Raw genomic sequence first — 19355 nt, 5'->3', positions numbered from 1 at the left:
TCTTTCCCATCCTCACAAAATCAATGTTACTACGGGTTATTGATTTGAGCTTTTGATTTAATTCGAGGGTCAAAATCACTATATATATGACCCGCCATCGGCCCCATCAGTGGAATCTTTCCTATGTGCAACCACGAATGGAATCAATACACGGCGGATTGAAATTTGAGCACGTTAAATTGGAGCTGCATTCTTTTCCCAACCAAAAACCCTCAAGTCAAGTAGCACTCTTTATGAACACCCAAATACTCAATCAAAATCCATAAAACGTTCCCCACCAACCACCATCGCATGGATTTCCCTTTCAGTTTCCCTACCCAAGTCCGTGCATGGGCCCGATACGTACTCTTTTTCCGCTGCCGTGGCATTACATAAATTATTCACACCGGTCGCGGTGCTGTTATTTTCACTGACACATTTTCGTTGCGTCTGTTTTGGCTTCGAGTTAGCGTTGGTTTGCGTTTTGCTGTTGTTGTTGTTATTATTATTATTATTGCTACAGCTGCTGTCGGAACTACTGCTACTGCTTTGACTGGTAGTGTCCTGGCTCTGACCGGAAGGTTCCGCCGATTGCACCGTTCCCGGTACCGTTGACGACGGCGCAACCGTCGATGGTTGTGATGATGGCGACTCAGTTGATACCGAGGATGTCGATGAACAGGACACGTTTGTCACTGCTGATGCTGCTCCTGTTCCTCCTCCTCCTTCTCCTGGTGACAAGGGGTCAGTGCTGGGAAATGTGATTTTAACGCCTTTGTAGAATGTGTACGGTCCATGATAGCCACATGCTCCACCGACAACCTACAGAAATAAAAAAGAAAATTGAAATTAGTCGGGAAATTATGTAATGCATTTGTCAGAGGAAGAGCAGCAAATGCATAATGATATGAGATCCGATGCATCAATTAATTAGACGATTATGTATGCTAAATAGTTTCACTTGACCTGTTCCTCAATAGCTATAAAAAGTTTAAATATTTACACCTCAAGAATCCCGATTCAGCAGAAGAAAAAGAATCCAAAACTCCTACGCTTTATGAATGAGTAAACACATCTTGCATCTTCCAACTAGTAGATCAGCGTGATAGAAAGTTTCATACGAAGATGAACTTTATTCTCCTTTACCAGCCTTTTCAGTGAAGCGATTTTTATTTCGATAGGGTTGTTCTGGTAGACTGGAGTCTACCCAACGGTCCTTCAGCAGTTTTCATCCCATAGTGGATCGTTATACACCCTTATATTTTCCTTGTATTTATCCATTTTTATATATACATTCTTCTTAGGGGTTGCTCATAAACTACGTAGACACTTAGGGGGCGGGCTGGCCTCTCGGTGCATACAAATTGGTGTCTCGGTGCATACAAATTTCAAAAAAAAATGTATGGACGATTGTCTAAAACCTTTAAAATCTGTCGACGTAGTTTATGAACAGCCCCTTATGTACCAACCAAGAGGAATGAGAAAATATATACATATGATTGTACATGCTAGGCATCCCCCGATATAGCCCGAGTGCCACGAATTTGTGGCTGTGTGCTACTAGGCGAAATAATACCTTCCTTAACAAGAACCGAGCCACAGAGTAACGTAAATGTGAATCTCCAAGCGAAGTAGAGCTCAACCATACATGTATAAAACGAAACAGAATGGCTAAACGGTGAACCCTTTCCACCCACACCGGAAATTTTCCGCTGGCCGGTAACAGGGAGTGTCTTCAATCATTTTCAGTAGCCAAACGGCATATTGTGACGCTAATTGGATTACACGCATTGTTGGAAATTTGAGGCAAATATTTAGCAAACCATTCGATGAGTAGCACTGTTTTAAACACGAATCAATGTCACGGCAAATCTCTCGGAATATTGATTAATATTGGATTTTCCCGACGTGCTCCACGAAGGCCAAACACATTACAATTTTCCAATGCCAATGGAAAAGGAAGTATGACACGTACCGGGTTGGGATGTGAAAAAAATACCAACAGGAGCCAGCTCTCGATGTTCCTTTTCTCTCCCTAGTTGCTAACCGAGGTTGAAGGAAAACTCTCGATTACTTTTTAAAATGGACGTATCTGGTATTGTAAACAAAACTCTTAGCATTCCCACGCAAACTAAAAACACCGTCTTGTTGGGGAAACATTACCCTTTCTGGTGTATTTTTGAGTGGGAATACTAAGAGTTTCAACAAATTGACGTTTGAATCAATTGTTTAAAAAAGCAGATACGTCCCTTTGAAAAAGTAACCAAGATCTCATGATCCGTCCAGGGTCATGTGAAAAAATCGACAAACTTCCATCTTCGAGGTGATTTATTAGCTCCTCAGTCTCGATTCAAACAAAAACTAGCTTTGCTATTTGAATTTGAAATTTCAGGAATGATATTTTGATTTATAATATGGAAAACAATTATCGATAGTTGTGTAAAAAGATACACGAGCATCATCACGTCATTTTCAATGCAGCTAGCATGATGCAATGCAGCATGGCGGGTTTGTTTGTTGATTTGAAATGGTTCAAATGTCGTATAAGAAACTATGCAATAAAGTTGAACATATGTTTAACAAATTTAGGAAGATCTCTCAAAAACTGTCTACACACTCAGATATAGCAAGCTTGCAAGTTTCCCGTGTTCAATATTTTTTACCGAAAATAATCGGTAAACGAAGATTACAGATTTTTCAGCAAAATAAAATGTTTTACTTATAGTCGGTAAAGTTTGAACAAAGCTACATTGCCGGTTTTGGCATATCGTTCTTATTTATAAAATTGCCAAAATTGCTACTTCTAGTAATACAATCCAGCACTGATGTTAAAGTAGTTTCATTGCATCATAAATTAATCGTTGGTAGCTTGAAAACATTTAAAAAATTGATCTTCGATAGGATACGTGAAATGAAACCAGATGGGCTCATAAGCGAGTACATTTTTACACGAGCGCAAAAGTACTCGCTTGTCACATCAGTTAACAGCAAGCACTTAAAGGTTGCACTCTATCTTATAAAATTCTCAAATGCTGTTCTAAGTTCAAAAAGGACAACATAATCGGCCAGTAAAAAGTTTGTGGTAAGATTTACAAGAGCTTCTGAGAATGCTGATATTATGCCAGGAGAGAAATGTCAGACCGAGCAAAACTAATTGCATGCCTGCCAAATGTGCTGATTTTAGCCAGAAAAAAAAACATGAAAACAACGTAGATTAAACTTAAATTTCAAAAACCGAATCCTTAGACAAAACAAACACAACGCGTGACGTCTGACATTTTCGTCGATCATGCAACTGAAAAAGACGTTTTTCTCAGTAATGACACATAATAAAAGCTAAGGGTTTTTAACGTACATATTTTTTTTCCTCTGTTCGGGACATAAAACTACTGCGACCAGTAATTTGATCTATTGTAGCTGTGATTGTAGTATATCCCGTGTCCTTAGTTTAGTGCATGTCGTATTACTCCATCACTATTGAGAAATGATGAAGCATTCGATTTTTTTACAGTTGTCATTCTCGCATTTATCGCAAGGATCCGACTCTAATTGAAAGGTCCCGCTATTTATACCCTTCGGAGTGTTGGAACACCCTCCAAAGGCGCGCTCCTTTGTCAATCAAAATTGGATCTCTTAGCAACAAAAACAAGCAATGACACCGATAATGACCATGCATCAGAACCCTAGTCTTAACCACTTCAAACTAGGGAACAATGAATAGAAGATTTGGAATCACTAACTCATTTTTTCCTTGTTTCAAGATCATCCTCGGTCAAGGCAACCCGGGGACTTGTCACTATCAACAAGGCATAAAAAGTAACAAGGACTAAGATGTGTTCCTTTGATTACTGAAAAATCCTGTTCCCCTAGTCTGAAGTAGACAAGACTAGGAATCGGTGGTAGATCTTACATCCCGTAACGTACCACGAAAAGGTGATCTACCCACGTTACGGGGTAGAAAAATAGCGCTTACCACTACACCACCGGCGCCGCTGAGTAAAGCATTTGACAGCATCGACATACCATTATTAATCATCAAATTGCAGAAAATTGGAATTGAGCCAGGACTTTTGAATTGGTTCCAATCATACCTAACATATCGTAAACAAACAGTCCGCTTTCAAAATAAACTTTCTGAACCAATTCCAGAAACCTCCAGAAATGAGAACCAGAAGGGTTCTCATTTAGGCCCACTTCTTTTTATTTTGTACATAAACGACATTTCCTACTTACTTAAGATAATAAAACTGCTTGTATATGTAGACGACATGAAGCTCTTGATGGAAATAAGTCATTCTAGCGATGTAGAAGAATTCCAGAATAAAATCAATACATTCAACACCTGCTGTAGTAAAAGTCTACTTCAACTGAACGTTAAAAAATGTACCGCAATCGCATTAAGTAGAAAAATTGACACATCGCATATTGAAATATCATTAGGCAACCAAATAGTAGAAAAAATGCAAAATTGTATGAGATCTAGGCGTAATCCTAGACTTCAAACTAACTTTTGTAGAAAATTATAATACTATCATTAGTAAAGTAAACAGAATGCTAAGCTTCAATAATTTTGAAGACCTATACACTATTAAGCTATAATACACCACATATGTACGAGAAATTCTGGAATACTTCCACCTAGTTTGGAATCCATACATTTCCATACACGAAGAACGCATAGAATCTGTCCAAAAACAATTCCTTTTATATGCTTTACGTTCCTTGGTTCAAAGGTTTGGAGGTGGGTCGAGACTTCATTCGTGTGATGTCTCGCCTCATGTCCAATCACTATTCACTAAGCGCTCACTTGTTCCGTGTTGGGCTGGGGGACAGTAATCTCTGTGAATGTGGACAAGGTTACCAGGACGCAGATCACATTATTTGATCATGTGCTGAGCACCGTGGAGTCAGATCCGAGTTGTACGATTCCCTTCGGGCTCGAGGTAGACAACCTAATGTTCCAGTTCGGGATATTTTGGCTAGACGCGATCTGGAGTTTATGCAACTCATATATGTTTTCTTGAAGAATATTAACCATAGATTGTAAGTTTGATTAACCTTGTGTTTAGTTTGTATTTTGTATGTGTGCGTGTGTTTTTTTTTTTTTTTTTGTAGATTTGTTTCTGTAATAATTGTATAATTACAGAGTTGATATAACGTCGATAGGATTAAGTATATGTTTTAGAAATAGTGAAATTTTTTAATCATAAATCATATTCCAAATCTCCTTTTCCCTCTCCCGATCCAAAGAAATTGTCATCCACTAACCTCGAGAAGACCGCGAGTAATCGGTTCAAATCCTTTAATTTTAGATTTAAGACATTTATAATGTATAAAGAAAATGATAACTTGGCTCTGTAAAGTTTATTCGATTGAGCCTGTACAAATAAAGTAATTAACAAAAAAAAAAAATATGCTTTACGTAAATGGAATTGGACTGCATTTCCATTACCACCTTATGAAGCGCCCTGCATGCTCATCAATATACGAACGCCGCCAATTTGCAATGCTTTTCTTCATCAACGACATTATTTCTCTGCGCACAGATTTGGCAGAAATTTTCGCACAATTAAACTTTTACACACCTGGACATCTTAGAACGTGTAATTTATTTTCTGAAAAATCGTTCAGAACCAACTACATATGTAAAAACTAGCCCAATCAATCGAATGATGCGCCTGTATAATTTGCATTGTAGAACTATTGACATCACTATGTCCAAGCAGCAGGGCTGGAAAGCACATCAGAGCGTTAGCAAAGCAACTTTGTGCATGCATCTCACAACACTCGACAAAGAGTGTGTGGTTCTCCCATTTACTTCGCACACTCTTTTCCAACTAATCTGTGAGAAAGCGATCCACACAATGAGCGGTACACTCCGTGCGGCACAGGGAGCGCATGTAATACAACAAGCGCAAATGCACAGAAGAGAAGGGGAACTTCGGATCAGAAAGTGGCTCCACTTTTCATTGGAGAACATTAGCGCACCTAGCGGTAGAAGGCATCTTCTGCCTGCAGCTAAGATAAGCAGCATGCTAGGATAGTGTGGAACGCTAGCACAACGCATCGCTGGTTGAGCAGAAAAACGTATCACTTTTTGATTCACTGATTTGTTTACACTTCCCCTTCTGTACTGTGGCTAATGTCTTCTTTGAGTTCTTTGCATACTTTGCCTACCACGATTGCATGCATAGGAGATGGAGAAGGGCATAACGAAAAAGATTTTTTCTTTTTGCTGGGTTTCACATTTGCAACCCTACACTGAGTGGCGCTCTTTGCTCTGGAGTAGTCTGAGCGATGGCTTCACATTGAGCTTTCATTATTTCTGGGTGTGTGTTTGTCTTCTCTTCTCCGCTGCTTTACACTCGCGCAGACGAAAGACAAGCAAACTTTTGTGTGTGCTTTATTCTCACTTTGTTTATTTCAGAAAATCAGTACATTGCGCGCATTGAGTGATCATATGACAGACCTGCCAAGCAGCAAATAAAACTTGAGCTAAAACAGAATATAAATAATGCAAAGTATGTAAGTAAACATTGTGTGTAGTCTTCATTGGCTTGACGAAATGAATAAATAAATAAAGTGTCATATTGGGCCAAATTAATGCGGATACTTTCAATATGGAACCCACATAATTTGGTATTTGTTTGCATTTTGTCCATACACAATTGTAATTTTCGAAAGTACAGTAAAATAAACACCATTAAATAGTGAAAAAATAACCATATAGGACTGATATGCGAGTATCAGCAGTACAAACTGGCAAATCCCGAATTCGATAAAAAAAAAACCGAGCAGAGTGCAAATTAGCAACTCGTTTGCCGGAATCTTGTAATATTCTAGATTTCAAATCAAAAGACGGCCATATTTATACTTCAATCAAAACTCTAAATTAACTTCCCAATGGAAAGTGACCTGAAACTTTGACAGCCAATGAAAATACCGATAAAGAAGCAGGTGTGTCGGATGAACGCACCACCGAAAAATTTCTTAAGAAAATAATAATTTAGTAACCGTTATTGTGCTTCACTTCAGTATCGACTGTACTGCGCTTTTTCAGCCGTGACCACTAAATTTATTTTCTATTCTAGACCATTTTAGCGTTTTAAAGCAGTTTTAGTAATTTTAGTCCAATTAAGCGACTTTTTGACGATCTTACGGTTTGGAGGTTATTTTGGAGCTTATTGTATTACTTTGAGAGTTTTCAGGTCGTTTCAACGTTTATTTCTACGTATTTTTAGATCTAATGACATTTTTAATTTTAAGACTATTTTCATATTTTATTGCTACCCATGCGTTTTGACTCTTTAAGTGTTTTCATTCAATTTTAGACGTGTTTTGGTCTGATTTGTTGTTTAAATCTCAATTCCGTCGTTCTTATTCTTAAGTATATTAACTTGTTTGATTTTATGTGCGGCTATTTATGTCATTTTGTTTCTTGGTTTCAGTAAATCATGTAATTTGAAAGCGATTTTATAGCCATTTTAGAGTTTTTAATATCATTTTAGTCTTAAAACATCAATATTTAATATTGGTGGGTTGCAAGCTTACGGCATTTCAAAAAGTGGGTTGCAATCAACTAAAGTTTGAGAACCACTGGAATACGACATTACAAATTTTAAAACAAATAATTTGCTTCTCAAAAAAAGTTATTTACAGGTATTGAAAAATAACACGGATTGAAAATTAATATCCAATTTATGCAAATAATTTCGCGTACAAGTTCTTGAAGAATAATACTTAATTATTGATATCACATGGAATCATTTCACAAAAGACAACCCTGATTTTGGATTTCTTTTGGTAATGACCACGTTATTGTGCAAACAAACCTATCAGTAATGACCACGTTATTGTGCAAACAAACCTATACTCTTAGCTTAATTTATATTTAAAACGTAGAAAATATACAATTAATTTAGAATTAAATGCGAATTTTCTTCAATACGAAGCCGTTTGTCAAATGACCAGAATTTATTCAGTATGCATAATAATGCTTCAAGTACGCAAACGCAACAGAAAATAATTAAAATAAACAAGATGTCAGAACCGTAAGGCCAAGTGTAAGTCACTAACAGGTACTTATATAATACCTAACTAAGCATAAATGGTCTCGCGAGGCCACGTGATAACATCAACGGCCAGAAGGAAAGAGAGAGAGGAAGAGGGGAGTGCATCGACAGACATTATACCAAACTACGCTGCGTTGCCCTTCGGATTCTGCCTCATACTGCTTCATCATTTCAGCATCACCCATAAATGCCATGGTAGCAGCAGCAGCAAAGCGAAAGAGAGAGAGAGGAAACAATCTCAGTGGAAATAACTTGACAGATATTCTTATGCTCCAGTGAACCTTGCGGGCACGGGTGTATTACCGAACACAGAGATACTCTTGTGTTCTCGTGCAATTCACATAGACCAGAGATTGAGAAAAACTGGGCAGGGGAACTGGGTGCCATACGCGCCCAACGTTGTTATGTGATCAATTGTCTATTTTATCGAAGTTTTTTCCACAAATGTTAAGTAAAAAGTCTTTCAAAAAATGTTGTTTCATTGGTACGTTTCACACTGTTTACCCCTGCATTGTCCAACAGTAGTCAGTAAAAAAATACGCTTGAAATAATCAGATGTTTAAAAAAATCGTTATTCGCATTCATAGATACACGAACGCATTAAAGTGTCTTCTCAGTCTGATAAAATGTATTTTAAAAGTAGTAGGGTAAGGATGGAGGTTTTAAAAACCCAATTCAAATGTTTTTCACACACAATTACTACACACTACACCAGGCCTCTGCACTTCTGTAATTTTTAAACGATGAAGCTGTTCGGTATAAGTTAAAAAATCAGTGAAAAAAATATATATAATTTATTTCGAACTGCCGAATGAAAAGACTTTGGTCAGTTTACCCATTTAAAGATAAAAAAAAAAAAAAAATCGAACGACTTTTTCAGCTGTTTTTAAAAACCCGGTAAAATTTTACCGACTTCGGTGATCTGAATTTATGGTATAGATAACCTGCTGAGCCATCATTTGAAAAGCTGTTCATATACATTGGGCTTTGAAGAGTAAAATAAATAATACCCCGTGGCGCGTATTACTCCCCCTTACCCTATGAATATTTAAACTAAAATCAATCCAGAAATCTAACATCCACCTGATTATATCCAATCGTTTCCGAGCACAGCGCATAAACATACCTATATCTAGCATTATTATGCTTCATGATGGAAATTGTGTTTTTGTTTTTCAACTTCAACTTCACTCTCATTAAAAAACAACCTTACATTCCCATTCCCAGCCAGGCAAACCGACAACGTATAGCCGCCGTGTTTGTCGTTTCATACTGTGTTTGTACTCGCGGATGAGCAACGAGAAGCCGACCAAAGCTTACGAATCACTGTGCAAGATATGCAATTTGAAAGCTTACAGAGCACCGTTGATGGACGATCCCTCGTTCATCGTCACAAGAAAGGCAACAACGGCAATCGAAAACAGGCACACGCGCGGTGCAGATCTACCCGCTGCAGGCCGACTGTCGACTCTCCGTCTCTGTTCCGATTTGTATGGTTGAAGGTAAAGCATTTGATGGGTTTGTGAGCCTGACTGAGCAGCGAAATGATGCTTTTCCGATTTAAATAAAGTTTTAAATCAGTCAATTCGTGAACCAGTAAACTAATAAAATAACACCAAATCTTATAATAGCTTGTAGATGAGGAATACAATGTTATCAAAATTTTGTCTCAACTTAAACAACCGGCAAACCGAAGGAAAATTCGAGTTAAATCACTGTTTCAGTATTTTCAGTAAATTTTCATCTAGCTAACTGGAATGCCTCCGAAATCTGTCGAAAACACAAAATAATAATAATAATATAAATATATTTAATCAGCATTTCTAAAAGATATTAGGTCAATTAATTTAGGCTAATTACATACATATTCCTACAAAAATACACTATCCGTAAACCATCCACTGATAAATGTCATTACAATTCCACCAGCATCTCGAATTACTTGTTCTTATTGTGCTTCTATCTTTAAATCCATGCATATAGCCATAGCCTCAACACAGTTCTCATTTTTTAGGGATGATTAAAATGTCTATCAAACATAAATGAAATTACGAAAAATATCATATTAAGTATGAAATCTGATTTTATTCGATTTGCATCAGTACTGATTGACATGAATATGAAACATATATCATGTACATCCCTATCCAGAGTTCCACCTCTTCGCCAAGCAGCTTTCGTCATCACCATCTTCCAACGCGTTGTGCTTGATTAAAAAAATCATGGCCGTCCATAAATTACGCGAATATTTTTGATGTGAGTGTCAACGCGTAATCTATACATTTTCATATACGTAGGTATATGATCCATACTTATATTATGGGAAGCTTTTTTTCTGTACTGTTTACGTAGTTTACAGAGAGCCTTTTCCCCTTATGCCATCTACTGCGCACAGCAATTTTGTTCACTATTCCTCCACCTCATTCGCATCTCGTTTCCAATTCTCGATTACTTTTTCAAATGGATGTATGTATCTGTTTTTGTAAACAAGGATGAAATCGTCAATTTGTCAATACTCTTAGCACTCCCACTCAGAAAAGGTCATGTTTCCCAACACAATGGTGTTGTTAGATTGCGGGAGAGTGTTAAGAGTTTCGACAAATTGACATTTGAATCTTTGTTCACAAAAGCAGATACGTTCATTTGAAAAAGTAATCGAGAATTGATGTGCCACTGTACCAACATTAACAACAAAAGCTTCAACAACCACAGCAACATATTATTAAGAACGCGCTACGAAATATTTGACTCGTGTTCGAATTCTCATCGGGAGATAAGAAAATGAAAATTGGAAAAGAAAAGTAAGCGTAGAGAAGTGAAGGAAAGTAAAATGCCTTTACTCGACGTTAGTGTTTGAAGATATTTTTTTTTTTTCATTTTTACACCAAAGAATGTTCACAGCAAAAATTGGTCAACGGTGACGTTAATCATCTCGCTGGATTAATAAATCAATGTAATTGGCACAATTATGCTAATTCGTTAATCGCATGGCTTGATTTGTTCACTTATTCTCGGGGAAATTAATAGTTAGCGATTAGTGATCGATAACTTACGCATATACAGGTATACCTCGATATAACGTAACTGTCACTTTTGACTTCCATGTCAATATCTCGCTAATAACAATTGAATCATACAAATTAATAATACCAATAGATGGAGGATTATCTCATCTGTCTGATGGTGCTATTCCTTTGCGCGTTTGAATGATCGTTTAAGAAAAATCAGCGATGGAAGTCAAAAGTGATAGTTACGTTATATCGAGGTATACCTGTAGTGTAATCTGCGGGTTAACGTATAGCGAATTTTTATTTGTTAACGATTAGCATCGCTTAAATATTACTTAGATTTGCTTACCACTGGTAGCATAGACTGTGTCAAGTATATTTAAGATATTATTGTGTTCTCTTGGTTACTTTCGGATTTTTACAAACATTTTTTTCATCCCCTACACCGTATGAAAAATTCATACAAATTTCTGCGATATCTAGCGCATACACCCAGCCGGGAATGTAAGATTTGCCTACAATTATGTGGTATTCATCATCGCAGGATGTTAGTGGAGACCGCATGAACGGAGGATGAGATATACCGAGCTGCGGTCCAATGCAAGACAATTGGAGACCAAAAAATGAGAAGTGTTTAAGTGAGAGAAATTAATTATGATGGAAAAAATTGGTTGCTAACTGGAATCGAAACACGAATGTTGCGATGATCAGACCTGTGCTTTCTACACTGCTCTCTCCATATTTCGGAGAATTGACTTTTAGCCTGCGAATAAGAACGATAATTTGATTTCTCATACTTTTTCTGCTGAACGGAAAGTTCAGATAATCGGAGCAAGTGTGTGCGTCGTTCTACAATGTTATCAGTTAAAAGATTATAGTCGAAAGCGTAGACAGAATACGGAATGAAAGAGATAAAAATAATCGCCTGCTTGCCCAACTTATATCATTATCTGCGGTATTCTCCGCGGAGAATGATAGGAAATGCAACTAACAGTGAATGTTATACACACTTAGTTTTTTCTACCGAGCTCGGCTGTGCAAATCTCGGCAAAATAAGTTTCACTGAGATCTCAGCAAAAGTGACATTTGATAGCTGAGTCTCGGATAATGCTTAGCTGAATCTCAGCAAACAAATGAAATGTTTGCTGATATCTCAGTAAAACTTATTTTGCCGAGATTTGCACAGCCGAGCTCGGTAGAAAAAACTAAGTGTGTACATTTTTGATTTGCGTGTACGTTATAAACGCTAGATTTGGTGAACATTTACATAATATTTCTTGTAAATTTAAGTATGCAAGCTTGTAAACAATTTCTTTGTTTATGGGAACTATAGCTCAAAATTCAACGAGAGGAAAATTTACGCGACAGTTAAATTTCAGATTTTTTTTTTCTGTGTTGGATTGCAATGATCGGGGTTAGCAGAGCCATAGTCTAGTAATTTTATGAAAAAATATGATAAAACTTAATAATTTAATTGCAATTTTGCATAAAACTCATTCAAATTTTATTTATATGTCCACCCACAAACCCCCCCCCCCCCTTTAAAATTTAGAGTAGTGAATACATTTTTTGTCGTCCATTGTTAAGGTCTGTATCCACATTAATCCGGACACCTTCAAATCACTGTAACTGTTGAAATATTGCACGTAGGTGTGTACAATTTCGCTGAGGTATAGCTGGGAGCAGTGTTGGAAAAATATCAAAAAATCAAATCGCACCAAAGAAAAAGTAGAAGAATCTGTGCCTAGGGGCACGAACGGAAGCTTGACGTAGGACCGCTAGTGGACGGAACATATGTGAACATTTAGTTATTTTAATTGATCAATCATCAATTATCTTAACTGTTTCCGTTTTTTTATTTGTAAGCGTATCAAATTTGTAGTATTTATTTCAAAGAGAAAGTTGGTGAAGAGAATCCAAAGGACTGTCAACTTGAGTATTTTCGATTCATCTACCCGACTTTAAAAGGTGTAATTTGATTTTTTTTTTGTTATTCATGAATTTTTAAGTTTTGTGCATTTTGGTATTGAAGTGTATTCAATTCACCCCTCACAGGATTTTCTTCCGAATTATATGCCCAAGGCGAATTATTCCCACTTCTCTCAAATTCTATATGGATTTTTAACACTTCCTACCAGCGTGTTCCGGAAAATGGCCGGACGATGATTAATCTCACCAATACATTCGGCCCTGCAGTTCCACACCTTCTATAGAGACCAGGTTGAGCCTTGATAGCTAGCTGCTTGCGGGAACTGATGACCTTGACCAATGTCCAAATAATACTCTTTAACAAATTTTTGGTGGCCCTGAAAAGGACCGTTTTGTAGTGATGGTTGAGTAATTCTGAGCTGGGTGTTCAACACGGATGAGGCTGTCGAGCTGTATGTCGTTTGGCATAGATGACCGACCCGCAGCGACTCACGAAGAGCTACTGATTCCGATCCATAGCATAGCGGTGCAGCTTCTTCCTCCTTTGATGGTTGCTTATGTGGGCTCTGCAGCTCGCTGCTGGCAGGCCGCCTTTCGTTGTTACTGGAGAACAATTTTCAACGCCACACGCCGAAAGCACTGCTACTGCTGCTACTAATTTCGACGACCGAACACCACCACACAGTGGTGTGGTCGTTGGGAACGTGTAGTTTTGAGTATGGCGATGACTTTGCAAAATATTACGCAATTCCATCCTCCCTATTCGCACGAGTCCGAGGATCGGAGGCGAATGCCACTTCGACTTGTTTCGTCTACTTACTACTCTCTGACGACTGTGCTGGGGAAGCAGCATATGCATGTAGGTAATTGGTGGATTTGTTAGTTAATTCGACGCTTTTGGACAATGCTGGACATTTACCAGTTTTTCAATACTTTCTTGTTGAAAATCAACATTCGGAAGCATTTTTATCGATATTAAATGCTGCACAGTAGGCTGGCCGTTTTGATATGTGTGACGCATCTTCGATATGAAAAATTCCAAATTCCACAAAATCAAATTATGATTTCAGTTTGATGTTGAAATCAAAACTTGTTTTCGATTTGCCTTCATTTTGATGCTGGACTTTGCTCGGGATGATACCTAATATTGTTTTCATTTTGCTGTACATTTGCCCTTCATTAATATCTTGTTGCGGGTTTGTTTTCATTGCCTTAGCATAACATCAAATTGAATACTTGTTTTGTTATTAACAGGAAAAATGGATATCAAATTTAGTTTTCAGTTTGCTCTCACTGATAGCAGAAATAGTTTCTAATGTGATGTCACAGGAAGATTTGTTTGCTCTCAATTGTGATATTTTAACCGTTAAAACGACCAAAACAACAGCAACCTGAGTAATCATTATCAGCGAAATCACAACATCAAATTTAGATTTCAATTTGATCGCAGACTTTGCTCGGGAATTGCTACCCTTCATCAAAAGCCACAAAGAAAACCTTTTTTTCTGGAACGATTTGGCATCATTTATGTATTAAATCTTCGATATATAAAAACATCGTACAGACAAAAATAACTTATCTACTGCCATTATGCTAAAACTATGATGGAGTGGTAACGAAGCAAATCAAGTGAATATTTTACCAAAAACCGCAAATCCGCCAAATTGTTCAGAGTTACGTCCAATCGAGAGATAGGGCTAATGGGCTCTGATGAGGTGGAAACTTTCTGAAAAGAAACAGGGAATAAAACACTAATAAAATTCCACACATTTTTATTGTCGAATTTCCATTTGAAATTTCAGATGATTGTCATGTGACCACACATAAACAGAATCCACCCAGAAGCATACCAGGCTTGCTGAAACTTCTCAAACTCACTGGAGGTTCTAAAACACCCCTGTCTGCGAGTTTTGAGGTATGTCTTTAATTCAGCCACATTTTTGCGATAGTCTTACTTTCATTTTACCGTAACCTTGCCTCGAGATTGTAGAACTCAATGAACTGGATTAACGTGGTGAAGTAATCGGGCGCACACAACTGCATGACAGCACTGTACGTACATGTAATTACCTACGTAACAAATTGCATATATGTACGTATGTACGTATCCAAAAATACTAATCTAGAATAATCTTATGGCGGTAAGCACCAACTGATATTATCCTCGGTTTAAATCCCGATAACGAATGTTGGGTTGATTTGGTATCGACGGTGCTTTAACCAATTCAATCTTAAGCAAACATTTGGCAGATTTTCCAAACAGGAACGGTGTTAAAAGTAAATCCAAGTTGAAGCTTACCGCTATTAATGTATTCGGCGCAAAATGTACTAACACGATTTGATGAAAAAGCGCACTTTTATGACCGATACCGCACTTCCAACACTTTTTTGTTCATTTTGGAGCGATATACGTAATATTCAAACTATACAGATATTGATACAGATTTTTCGAAGAAGAAATATAGATGAAAAGATTTTTATAAGCAAAAATACAGATTTGCTTTTGGCAACCCTGGTGAGGTGCGCTTTTCGAGACTTCGGATGACTTTTTTGTTCGACGTAAGAAGCTCAGAGTTCACCCAGAGTGAGAATAAGAGCGTGTGATAGAAAACATGAACAAGAATGGCAGCAAACCTCACTCTCATTTTATCCCCTTCGCTCACTAGCTCTGAAGCTCAGTGGAATGATTTGGCAGTAGCCATTTTACTAATCAGAAAAATACTAGCTCGGCTCATTTCAAACTCGCGAGCGAGGCTCCATCAAGCCTGAAGCACACATGAAATTTATGAGTCAAATGAATAGTATGTGTGTTAAGTAAACACTGTTTACACATGGCTTTTATGTGTACACTAGCATTGGGCGATCTTGAGGCAAGAATCGATCTTAGTGAACCGATCCTTTTTTTTTAATGATCGATTCACTGATTTAATCAATCATTTTGAATCGTTTTATTTTTCAAAATGGCACAAAAATTATTCAAATATGCAGATGCAGAGCAGATTAACGCCAAGTTCAGTCTAAAATCTTAAGTCTAAAGTCTAAAAAAAATTGATATACGTTACATAAGCTATCTTGTTATGACATTTCAATACTCATTTAGTGTGATGATTGATATAATTTAGAAATAAATTGTGTTACTACGTACAAAGTTGTGAGTGTAACATACATACAAGATGAGAGTAGTAAATGACTATTAAAACTATATGACTATAAAAGTACTTAATTAAGATATCCCAAAACTCATCCGAGAGGGATCCCAAGAAAGCTAATTGAGCCATGCGTTTTGCTTGGAGCCGATATCGATTCTGTGTGGTTTCATCAGTTTTAGAGAATAGCCTCTCTGACGGAAAACTTGCTACCATTCTTGTTCTTTAACGTCAAAAAGGTCTATAATCGTCTCTGGACCCCCAAACTTTCTCTTTCTTGTTCTTGCCTACTGAACTGTCACACTGGTTTTTTTTTTACAGAATCCATGTTCAAGGCAAGTGATGTTCAAAGAAGTGAAGACAAAAAAAAAACAATATTAAATTGTAAATGCTAATGCACTGAATTTTTTTTTTCGATTGAAACAAAAATCGAATGCAAAGGATCGATCCAGCCGATTTTTGTCGTGTTTTAGATCGATTCAAAAAATCGGTTAATCGAACCACATGTCCAACACATAGATATCATTTGTTGATCACATTGCGAAAATTCATGTGTGGGACACATAAAAACAACATTTGAAATTTTATTAGTGAAGATACCAAACACTGCCAACAAATTTGGACAAGACGGCCACCACAGTATCTGAGGAGTCTGTACAAACCCTAATAGATGGAGTTAAGCGCAAGGTTCGAAAATGTTATGCAAATAACGAATAACTATATTTCGACTTGGTGAACTTTTAAATCAAATCCCATGAATCTGAAATAAACAGCTACAATTGAGCGGCACCGGTGGTGTAGTGGTAAGCGTGATTACCTCTCACCCCGACTGGTATTGAACCCAGGCCTGCTGGGGTGAGAGGTAATCACGCTTACCACTACACCACCGGCGCCGTTAACTGGGGCCGCCGGGATGTTCTGAGGCATAACATCTCTGATCACGCCTTGAAATTTAATGTGAAATTTCACAGCAAAAAATAAATTTTAATATTACATCCAGGAGGATGCACTTCAATCATGTCGAAAATCTCATGTAATTTTTATGGCCACACAAATAAACAAATGCAGTAAAAGCAACGTAATGTCAGCACATGCACTGTATTAATGATAATTTTCCCCTTTTTGGCAAATAATATTACACCATATATTCGACACGATTGAAGTGCATCCACTTTGATGTGATATTAAAATTAATTTTTTGCAGTGTTGTTGTGCGTCCAGATTATTTATGTTTGCCCCTCCCCTCGAACTTATTGAGTAATGTCAGACACAAAATGAAAATAATATTTGCATTAGCCTAATTTAGCGTGAGTAAAGCTGAACGATTTTTAGTACAAATTAAAATGAAGGCTCATAACGAACAATTATGCAAAGTACCATAAAGATCCCGTCTGATCGATCGATCAGTTTGTGTGGGATGCTCTGTAAAAATCAAAAGGATGGTGGCGGATGACCAAATTTTTCTGTGTACGTTCTTTTCTCTGGTAAACAGCGCGAGCGTGAAACCAAGAGCAGCATGATGTGAAACAAGTTTGCTATTCAAATCTGTGCGCGCAGGCGTGTGTGTGTGTGTGATGTGTTGGTGTTTTTTTTTTGTTTCTATTGACTCCGGAAGAATAATTTCCAAAATCATGTTAAGTATTAGGATAACACAAAGACAATTTGAATAATAGTTAAAATCGAAAAAAATGCAGTGGGTGTAATGCGTTTTTCATCGTCCTAATACGAAAAAAGCAGTTAATATGTCACTTTCCATCTAATAACAAATTCAATGTACAACATGAAAAAATCTAAAAATATTGATCTGCTAATTAACTTTGAAGCTACTTATTCCCAGCAATGCAACGGAATTCAACATATCAGCATCACCGAGCAAAATAACTGCTCGTAATCGCTTTCCTCAATTCACGCGAAGTCTGCACTACCCCTCTCTTCTCTTCTGGAAATGGGTTCCCTCCTGCTGTGTTGTTTTGCGACCAATTTTACACTCGGTAGGAAGGTAGGTACGTCACATCCCCCTTTCCATTTCAACCTTCTCTTGTTTTTACCGATGAATTCCCTAATCGGTCACCGAAGTGACGACGACGGGTTATAGTTTTTTCTACTCTGTCGAACCACGTGATCGGTCAACTATTAATAACGAAAAGGCAACCACAAGATGATGCATTTTAATGAGAACTTGCTGGTGTAATTTAACAAGGGAATTCAACATGAAAGCCTACATCGATGTATTTGCGAGTTTTTTTTTAAATAGGTATACATCGATCAACGAAGGAGTGAAGGCAGTTCCGATACGAACAAAATATAGTTTAGTTTTGCATCATGTTCTACATTGATCTTTTTTTAAAGAAGGATAAAGGTCAGCACTAGATTAAGCAGAAGTAACTATACGGTGGCAGTGGAAATTATTTTGCAAACAAAGTGCGGTGCTCAGTACAAATAACGCCAATCTACGCCGTTCGAGAAAGTAGGTATTTGTACAGACTAAAGGAAGGCAGCAAAGTGCGGAGATGATAAAATGGCGTGCATATATTTGCAGGCTGACGGGTGCCACGTTGCCATTCGGAAGCGACGACTGACGTTGGTGGACACAAAAAGATGTTAGAATTTAGAACATTTCACGAAGATTACAAGTTCATTGCCCCCGCTTGCTGTAGTCTTGATAAAGTTTGATTTGAATCATTAATCGTGTCGGATAAAAACAACCCAACTTATATGAAGACTCAATTTCATGTTGCTTCTGTACACATAAACGCAACTTTCCTTGTTTTAAACAATCTATTAATAGTATGTGCTTAAAAATTCACAGCTTTACAGAAGCAGCAGTACATGTTATGAATGCTTGGCCGTTTTGGGGTGAATTATTGATTTTTCTGTCCCGTTGTTGCTCAGGAAGATCCATTCCTTCGTACTAGGGGGAATGGCGGCATCAGAACTTCTGTACCTATTAACGTCATAGGGGTAAATAAAGTCCTTGAGCGATGATTTTTGTTGCATGAAGGTGCATCTTACTTCAGGGCATTGTTTTGCAAAAAATAAACACTTCAAGACTTCATTTACTCCCCGACGATAATTGTTAAGGGACTGGCGAAGCCGTCATTTCCCCTATTTGTTTTTTTAAGCGGCAAAAATATTTAATAAATAATTATAGTTCACGGTAATAAGGTTGAATGATCAGAAATGTAATACATTCAATTTCTTAATATTGGTAATGATCATTA

General features: G+C 37.4%; 1 protein-coding gene across 1 annotated transcript in view; it reads right to left on the bottom strand.

The window, feature by feature from the left end:
* The window catches only part of LOC135710401 (uncharacterized), a 102316-nt gene that overhangs the window by 54829 nt on the left and 28132 nt on the right, over positions 1 to 19355 (bottom strand). The window contains exon 2 of the mRNA XM_065232967.1: positions 347 to 801. Coding sequence (XP_065089039.1) covers positions 347 to 801 — 455 coding nt within the window. The remainder of the gene's footprint in view (positions 1 to 346; positions 802 to 19355) is intronic.

Source organism: Ochlerotatus camptorhynchus, unplaced genomic scaffold, assembly GCF_037179485.1.
Source record: "Ochlerotatus camptorhynchus isolate MF236.1 unplaced genomic scaffold, CSIRO-AGI_Acam_v1.1 ptg000380l, whole genome shotgun sequence".
Lineage (NCBI taxonomy): Eukaryota > Metazoa > Arthropoda > Insecta > Diptera > Culicidae > Ochlerotatus > Ochlerotatus camptorhynchus.
Note: the sequence above shows the minus strand (reverse complement) of the source record. Positions and strands in the feature narration are given on the sequence as shown.